Below are 9342 nucleotides of genomic sequence, written 5' to 3' on the forward strand. Positions count from 1 at the left end.
ATTTGCTACCTCTGGGGACATCCAAAATAAAGTGATGTCACTTCTGATGGAAGGTGAGGTTACAATGGCGATCCAGTGGCCCAGCTCTTATGACACTGTGTTCCTTGGGACCATTGACATAAGAAAGCAACGTCAGCCAACCCCATCACTTTGGACATAAACCTCCTAGAATATCAGATGTAGTAGCCTCAGTCTGGAAAGATGAGGACCTGCCCAGAGGGCTATTTTAAGGGTAATTATGGTGCCTATCATTTAGGGAGCATTCATATGTCAGGTTTACCTACAGTGTCGCTGATCTATACACAGCCCTAGGTAGGCAACCCTAACCTGTTTTCAGATGAAGGAACTCAGGCCAATCAGCTAGTAAGTGCAGAGCCAGGACTCGAACCTAGATCTGTTTCCTCCAAAGCTGGAACTCTTTTTTCACCTTTTGCTGCTTCTTGTTGAAGACAAAGGACTCCACTAGAGTCCCTGGAAGAAAACTAGGGTCATATCACTTAGCTTTGAGTGAGGCTACGCAGAGTTGTCTTCAGATATGCCAGCTTAGCTTCCAGGAGGCTCTGAGCCTCGGGCGGGATGAGGGCAGAGTGAGTAAGTGCAAATGTTCCGCAGTCAGGGTAATAGCCAGTGGGCAGGGGCAGCTGGGGCGGGGCAGGTGAGGGTGCGGGCAGGTTTGGGTGCGCTGTGCCTGTGCAAAATAGGGGAGTTGTGGGTGCCTGGTGGCTGTACAGATTGAAGGCGGGGCAGAGTGGGACAGATGGCTTCGGGTGGACCAGGTTCCACACCATTTACCATGCCCACATTTCCTTTTATTTCAGATGTTCTCAAGTCAGCAAACATTTACTGAGCACTTTCTATGTACAAGGTACGCTCTGGGTACTGGGGGAGGGGAGGTGGGAAGCAGAGGTGAATGAGTCACACACATTTACTGTCCTTGGGGGAAGCTGGGGTAACAGGGGCAAATGGATACGGGGCGGGTGGCAGAGTGTTCCGAGTGGCAGCAACTTGCCTAGTAAAGGCTGAGCATGAGCTCCCTGACTTGGGGTACCCCTGGCGGAGGAGATGCTGTCAGTGGGCTCTAAAGGTCATGGAAGGTTTTGTTGGGCTGAGAAGTGAGGAAGGCCCACGGGCATGGACTCCTGAAAGTGCAGCTGCCAGGGTTTGTCCCCAACGCCCTGCCTTCCCACCAAGAGCTCCCAGTTGGCCTGTCTCCCCAAGTCTGGTGCTGCCTGCCCAGGCTCTGTTTCCACCTCCGGCCCAGAAGCTAGGACAGGCCCACCCTGTCTGCCAGGCTGGTGACTTTGGCCCCTAGGCCAGCTCTTGGGCCCAAGGATGGCGGGATAGGGGAGTGCTGCCATCTGGTGGCAGGCTCTGGTCAAGCCCTCATCTTCCCTGAGCCCCCTCAGGTCAACCCACTTGTCTGTTCTCAGTGCACCAGGCCCAGATTTTACTTAGAGAAACATGGTCATTTACTCTTCTGGGGGGAACAAGGAGGAATCCTCCTCTCATGGGCTGGCTCCTCCCCAGCCAAGAAGCCTCAGGCAGCTTCCGAAGCACAGGGGAGAATGTTCAAGGCCCTCCCCCAGTCCTAAAGGGAGTACATGCTTACCTAGGACCAGAGGCTAGATCCCCCTTCCACACAGCTCCGCTCCTGTTTCCCTGAGCAAAGGGTAAGGGCCCCTCTCTGACACTTGCATTTGGGCCACAGGACGGAGGTGACTAATCGTAACAGAATCAGCATGTGTTCTCATCGGTCTGGCCCCGCCAGATATTGTTCCCAGATGAGAACATGTCTTATTGGGTTTAACACTGATGGCTGTGGAGACAGAACACTTTGAGTAACAGGCAGCCACACTGTCCTGAATAAACCCTGGGCCCTCCTACCTTGTCCTGGCCAAGGCCGGGGCCAAAGCTGGCTCTGGGGCTTTGAGACCAGCACTCACACCAGCCTCCCCCACTGACTTCATCATGCTAGGGCGCCGGTTGCCCTGCAGAGTAGCTGGGAGGTGGCTTAGTGCCCCAGCCTGCTTCCCCCCTGCTGAAACCTGGCTGCATTCGTGGGCTCTGGGTCCAGCCTGGACCTCCTCAGGCTAATGCTCTCTCTGTTCTTTCTCCCTCTGGAGATGAACATCTGCAACAAGCCCTCCAACAAGACAGCGCCTGAGAAGAGTGTGTGGACAGCACCCGCACAGGCCAGCGGACCCTCCCCGGAGCTGCAGGGCCAGCGGTCCCGCCGGAATGGGTGGAGCTGGCCCCCTCACCCGCTCCAGATTGTGGCCTGGCTGCTGTACCTCTTCTTCGCAGTGATCGGCTTTGGGGTCCTTGTTCCCCTCCTGCCTCACCACTGGGTGCCTGCTGGCTATGCTGTATCCTTGGGAAAATGTGGGGCTCATTCATGGATTTGTAGGGGCAATAGATGGAGAACATGGCAGAGGCCTGAAGCTGGGCTCCAGAGCCTCAGAGAGCACAGGGAGACCCGTTTCTTCCCTGGGAGAGACCAGCTGCCTGCCTGCCTGACCTCCAACCTCCCTCTGCCCCCTCTGCCCCCTTGCCCTCTCTGCCCCTCTGCCTGATGCAGTGAGCTGACAGACCTGAAGTACCTTGGAGCATATAAAGGCCCACACAGAGGGAGCCTCTCAACCAGGGTACCGCTCGAAAGCTCTCTTTAAGCTAATTGTGTCCAGAGCTCAACAAGGGATAAATGAGAGAGTAATTATTCCACTTATGAAAGAATTTTTCACTTTTCAAGAAGAGTCATGGTAGAATTCTTTTACATAGTAAGGTTTTGGTACATTTAAAATGTGGTTTTATTTTGGACAGATTATGATGTGGTCCCAGGACTGTTTAGGACAGCGGTTCTCAACCTGGGGGTCGCAACCCCTTTGGGGTTGAACGACCCTTTCACAAGGGTCGCCTAAGACCATCGGAAAACACATATATAATTACATATTGTTTTTGTGATTAATCACTATGCTTTAATTATGTTCAATTTGTAATAATGAAATTGGGGGTCACCACAACATGTGGAACTGTATTAAAGGGTCGCGGCATTAGAAGGTTGAGAACCACTGGTTTAGGAGCTCACTGACTTTGTAAATCATGCCCTTGTAGGGAGAGGTTGGATTGACGAGAGGAGGGATCAGAGATGCCCTGGAGGCTCCTGAGAACAGGACAAACTCGAACTTGCAGGGCCTAGTGGTGTGACTGCAGCAGCTCTGGCCACAGCCCCAGGAGCAGAGGCCATGGCTGCAAGGCCGAGATCGGAGTGCAGCAGCGGCCGTGTGCTCCTGTCCAGAGGGGGCCTGTGAGTGTACCTGGTGTGTGTGCTCCTGGCGGTGATCCCTTGGGCCTTCAGGAAGGGCTAGGTGAGCTGCAGGAGGTTATCAGGGATGAACTCTATGCCTCCTTGGACAGAGTCAGCAGTGGAACTTGGTCCCAGTTCAGCCCTTTAAGGGCTACATAAGGGCTTCTGCCAGCTCCAGCTCTCAGCCTCCTCCTCTGCCTGCTTCCCAGGGCGGGGACAAGGAGCACCAGAAGGCATTAGCCATAAGGGAAAGCACAGAGCCCTGGGCTGGTGAGTGATAATGGCAAGTGTGTGGAGAAGGACTCTAGAGAAGGTTGCCATCCGGACACCACCAGTGTCATGGGGGGCTTTCTGGTTCACTAGGCCCCGGGCACAGTCATGAGCTCTGTAAGTGGGAAACTGGCCTTTTCCAGAAGCGACCAACAGGCCTTAGAGCTGTTAATAGAAGGCTTAATGGAATAGTCCCCTCATTATCTGGAATGGGCACACCCCTCACTCAGGGTTACCTGGGTTTCTGCCATGTGGTCTGCAGTGAGTGCAGTCAGGACACTAACAGTAAACAGAGTAACTACCACTTATTGAGCACTTCTGTGTGCCAGGCCCTGTGCCATTCCCTGTATGTAGATTATCTTGTTGGATCCTGATAATAATTTGGAGGTATTCCTCCCACTTCACTAAGAAATTGGGGCTCAGCGAGACTGAGTGACTCCCTGAGCTCACACAGCTGGTGCTTAGTGAGGCCAACAGAGCTGCTCCGGGCACTCCAGCTCTGAGGCACTGGGATGGTTTGGGCTTTTGTCCTCTCCACATTAATTGCTTTGGGCAAAGTGGAGGCTCACAGAGCCACCAGATCTGGATGGTTCTTCCTTCCCTCAAAGCCACCTCCCTTCTGTAGGCTCCCTCAGGACCCTGGGGAATGAGGGAGGGAGATCATGTGTAACAAGTACCCACCTGGGGTCTGGATCTAGCTGGGACCGAGGGTTGCAAAGATTAGCAAGACAGGGCCCCAGCCCTGGGAGCTCAGCCTCCAGCTGGAGGGAAGCCTTGTAGACTGGAGTATCCCGCGGCAAGTATGGGATGGGGGCTCTCCAGCATGCTGTGGATTGTGAGATGGGCCATCTAGGCCAGTGCTGGCGAACCTGTTGAGCTCGGCATGTCAGCATTTTGAAAAACCCTAACTTAACTCTGATGCCGTGTCACATATAGACATTTTTTGATATTTGCAACCATAATAAAACAAAGACTTATATTTTTGATATTTATTTTATATATGTAAATGCCATTTAACAAAGAAAAATCAACCAAAAAAATGAGTTCGCGTGTCACCTCTGACACACGTGTCATAGGTTCGCCATCACTGATCTAGATCAACATCGCCACAGGCCCTGACGCCCCCCTGCTGCTCATAGCTCCCCTCTTCACAGCACCTGACCAACCTGTCCATTTGCTCTTGACCCCGCCCCTTCCCTTCATCACCTGTATCCAGTCAGTCATCAAGTTCTGTTGATTTTACCTCCTAAATAGCCATCGAATCACCCTCTTTTCCCCCCACCTCCATCTCCCTCTCTTAACTGAGGACCATTTTGTTGCCAAACCAGTCTCCCCACACACTCTCACTCGGACCAGTCCGTGTGTGTAGCTGCAGCCACAGTGCCCTTTCCAAAAACAAACACCATCAAGTTGTTCCCCAGCTAAATACCCTCTAATGCAGCGGTTCTCAACCTGTGGGTCGCGACCCCTTTGGGGGTTGAACTACCTTTTCACAGGGGTCGCCTAAGACCATCGGAAAACATATAATTACATATTGTTTTTGTGATTAATCACTATGCTTTAATTATGTTCAATTTGTAACAATGAAATTGGGGGTCACCACAACATGAGGAACTGTATTAAAGGGTCGCGGATTAGGAAGGTTGAGAACCACTGCTTTAATGGCTTCTCCCGCCTTAAGGAATGAGGTTCTGGCTACTCAAGGCTCTCTGTGTTCTAGCCTCTGGTGCCTCCCAGCCTCCTCTTACATTATTTGCTCTGTTCTCTGCTGTGACCCTGGTCTCTGCCTGGAAGCCCCTTGCTCCTCTCTCCACCCCAACACCCAGCTAAGTCAGAAGTCAAGAACTGACAGCCCATGAACCAGTTTGGCCTACAGACTTTTTCTTTTTTTTAAATTGAGGGATAATTAGCACACAAAATGAACAGACCTTTGGCACGTGGGTTTAAAAAAATAATTTCCTTGTCAACATTTAAAACATGAGAGACCTCACCAAAAAACGTCCAGATTTCTGGTTCCCTTTGAAAGGCCAGAATTTGGGGACATGGGCCCTCATTCTTGCATGGCAGCCATGAGTTGAGCTGGAACCACCCCTCTGGTTGGGACTCTGCTTGCTCCCAGGAACCAGCCAGGCTCCCTTTCCTCCTCACATCACCTGCCAGCCTCAGCTGAGGCGGTCCCTTCTCAGGGGAGCTTTCTGGATCCCTTCAGCCTGGTTGAGGTCACACAAACTCACATTGTCCCATGAGCTTTCCTCGTTGCAGTCAACCCCTTGTGTGATTAACATTCTGTTTCCTACCAGACTGTAGTCTCCTTGGAGCTGGGGCACCGTGTCTGTCTCGCTCCTGCCATATTCCTCAGTGCCTGGCATAGAGAAGGACCTCAGTAAACAGTTGAATGAATGAGCCAGGGTGTGGGGGCGGGAGAAGTGTTGGAGCAGGCAGGAAACTAAATGTTTGCCCACACTCAGTGTGTCTGAAGAGAGCCTGGAATGCTGAGGAGGAGTGGTTGGCGATACCAGAGAGATTTGAGAGGAGCCAGAGCATAAGGGCCTAGCGCTGAGCTGAAGAACAAACTCTAGTTTGAGGGCCCCTGAAAGCCAGGGAGGAGGTTAACCAAGCAAGGATTTAGGTTTAAGCTCTTCAAAACTACTTTAAGACCAAGTGAAGGGCAGAGTCAAGAGGACCCAGAGAGGAGGAACAGTGTCGTGAGACTATGGGATAACCCAGGCAAGTGCCAAGGCCTGACCCACAGCCTGGGCTGTGGAGGGTTTTCATTGGTCACAGGGTTGTCTCTTTCAATTACGGCCTCGCACAGTAGGGTGGAGCCTGGCTCATGCAGACACACAGGGAAATTTGGCCGCTGGAAGGAAGAGGAGGAAGGGAGAAAAGGAGGTTGGACAGCTGATGGATGGAAGCTGAATGATGGAGGGATGATGTCTGCCTGGCCAGCAAGAGTATGGATGAATGGAGGGGAGATGGCTGCCTGTGTGGAATCTATTAGGGAATTTTTACACATTTAGACTTCGCAGCAAGTTGTCAGCATACTCATCTCCAGAATTTGGTACGATCACTGAGCAGATACGTCCTGGAAGAGCTGTGTTTCAGCTCCAGGAATTAGAGATGTTGTCTCTGGTCAGGCCCTGAATGCATCAGAATATCCTAGATCCTCAGCCCCAGGGTTTCAAATACCTGAACTGCAGGTCCGGGAGGTGGTGGGGATGGGCCCCATCGCAAGTGACTCTGTCTGGCCGGCTACTGGGAGAGCATCGCTTTTTCCCTCTCAGAGAAGACTTCCTAAGAAAGCAAGGCAAACAAGCTCAGAACTTATATTTTAGGTCCCTCGACCTAAGAGGATGGTCTCTTTCAGTCTCACTTCATCGGTTAGAATCTGAAACCAGATGAGAATTGGAGGTTAGACCAGCCAGGGCCTGCACCAGGCTTGGAACAGTGAGGCCGCAGCCCCGTGTGTGCACGGCCTTGTGTTGGGGCCCCTGGGCAGCAGCAGGCAGTGCTGACTTGTGTTCCCAGATGACAGCTCCCCCTTCCATCCGGGCCTGGGTAGCCTGGAGGGGTCTGACAAGGAAGTTCTAGGGACCTGGAGGTAGGGCGGGCACAGGCTGAGTCTCTGGGAGGGAGCTGTCTGGAGGTGGGGACCAGTTCTCTGGCCACAGGAAGCAGGGGTGGGGTCTCAGCTGGCAGAGTGTGGAGTGAGCCTTTAACCTGCTGGGCCAGTGCATGGGCGCCATCTTTGCTGGCCACCTAGTGGTGCACCTGACTGCTGTCTCCATCGATCCAGCAGATGCCAACGTGAGGGACAAGAGCTATGCAGGGCCCTTGCCCATCTTCAACCGAAGCCAACACGCACATGTCATTGAAGACCTGCACTGCAATCTGTGCGACGTGGATGTGTGAGTGCGTGTGGACAGAGTGTGGGCGGGCGATGAGTGTGCCTGGGGAGCTGTCGTGGGAGCTCAAGCAGAGAGGGGCATGCCCAGGGCTTTATAGTCACCCTGATGACACACGTGTTTTACAGTCAAGAATCTTGATGGAGTGACAGAGAATTGGGTGAAAGAGAAGGTGAAGAAAAGGTAATTGGAAACAGAAGATGAGGAATAGCATTTCCAACAGTAAATGTAGGAAACATTTGGCACAACCCAAACCCACAAACATTTCTAATGACTAACTCTACCAGCCACCCCCCACCCCAATCTCACAAGCATTCCCAGATAGGGACAGGGAGGGGAGTTAACACTTGAGACCTACTGTTGCCAAGTGCATCTGTCTCCACGGGGGAGAGCCCAGAGCTCAGAAAGGCTAAGAGGCTTGCCTGAGGTTATGTGGCTGCTGGGCAGCACAGCCACATTCACCACCAACTGGCCTAGTCCCCCAGCAGATCCTGTGATCCTTGTTTGCCCACGAGGACTCAGGCCCAGAGAGGCCAAGCGACTTACTCCAGGGCACACTGCTCGAGGGGAGATGAGTCAGAATGCGCGGAGCCCATGCCTTGGCTGGTCCAGACGGCTTCCCTAGATCCCTCCCCACCCTCCTAGAGCTTCCAGCCTCAGGTGGAGGATTAGGCATGGGGCTGTGGTCCAAGGCCAGCTCTGCCCTTCCAACCTGAAGACTCAGGCAGCCTGTGGGAAGGGGGTCTGTCCACAGGCCGAGAGAGTCCATGGTGTCAGGGTGCTGAGGACTTGGGCACAGACCACCCTTTCCTCCACTAGGCACCAGGCAGTGTGTTGTTCCTCAATGGGTGCCCTGGCAGTTGCTGCCCATTCCAGGGCTCTGTCCAGTTTGGGGGAGTGCTCCCCACTCTTCTGCACTCCTTTGGGCTTCCCCAGTCCCCCTCTGGGACTGGGAGACTCACATTCCTAAGTGGCCTCACCTCATCTGTGGTGAACTGCCCCGAGTTCATCCAGATGTCATCTTGTTCCTCTTCTTTTGGTTCCCTTTGGATGAGCCCAGACAAGCTGGGGTTTTCTGGAAGAATGCCAGTATAATTCCCACAGGTTGGCACAGAAACAGGCACCCAAACAAATGGAGCTGTTGGGAAGAGCAGGGTAGGCCCTGGGCCTGACAGCCTTGCCCTGTTTTGCTTCCCGGCCCCTCACCTGCTTTGTCTCCTAGTTCAATGCAGGGTTCCTTGCTTGGAACGGAAGCCCCATTTCTGTTTCACACCCCGGTCACCCGGGGTCCACTCCCTGAGTGGAGCAAAGTAATACCGCCCTGTCCTTCCTTCCTCCTGCCTTGGGTCCCCAGATCTTCAGAAACGCGGCCTCTTCTGGGTGCCCGGCCCCGAAGTGCCGCCAGAGGGCGCGCGCGCTCCCCGGCGCTGAGCTCTTTGGTCCCGCGGAGGCGCCGGGTTTGATCTCCAGCTCCAGGCCAAGCGCTCTGGCCGCTCGCGGGCTCCCGTTGCTCCAGCCAGGCCCTGCCGCGGGGGATCAGCCAGCGGTCTAACCGCACTGTGCCCCTCCCTCCCCGCAGGAGCGCTCGCTCCAAGCACTGCAGTGCCTGCAACAAGTGCGTGTGCGGCTTCGACCACCACTGCAAGTGGCTCAACAACTGTGTGGGAGAGAGGAACTACCGGTGAGAGCGGACCCTGCTGTAGGGATGCCTGAGTGTGTGAGGCGGGACATTGAGACTGCAAGGGGGGATAGGGGTACATGGAGCTGGGCGCTGGTGTGCGTGTGCGTGCGTGTGTGTGTGTGTGTGTGTGTGTGTGTGCTCGCGCGCGCGCGCGCGCTCCTGATGGCTGCCTCCTGGGACTG

General features: G+C 54.0%; 1 protein-coding gene across 4 annotated transcripts in view; it reads left to right on the forward strand.

Annotated features, from left to right (window-relative positions):
- The first annotated feature begins 806 nt into the window (after positions 1–806).
- ZDHHC1 (zinc finger, DHHC-type containing 1) overlaps positions 807–9342 on the forward strand; it is a 13747-nt gene continuing 5211 nt past the window's right edge. For 3 of the 4 annotated variants that reach the window (XM_006769789.2, XM_006769790.2, XM_015567856.1), the window contains exons 1-4: positions 807–865; positions 2124–2366; positions 7307–7482; positions 9059–9160. In XM_006769789.2, the coding sequence (XP_006769852.1) occupies positions 857–865; positions 2124–2366; positions 7307–7482; positions 9059–9160 (530 nt within the window). In that variant the 5' untranslated portion in view covers positions 807–856. Of the gene's footprint in view, positions 866–2123; positions 2367–7302; positions 7483–9058; positions 9161–9342 lie in introns of those variants that run through there. The other variant, XM_006769791.2, reaches the window with a different exon arrangement.

This window comes from Myotis davidii, unplaced genomic scaffold, assembly GCF_000327345.1.
Source record: "Myotis davidii unplaced genomic scaffold, ASM32734v1 scaffold243, whole genome shotgun sequence".
Classification (NCBI taxonomy): Eukaryota; Metazoa; Chordata; class Mammalia; order Chiroptera; family Vespertilionidae; genus Myotis; species Myotis davidii.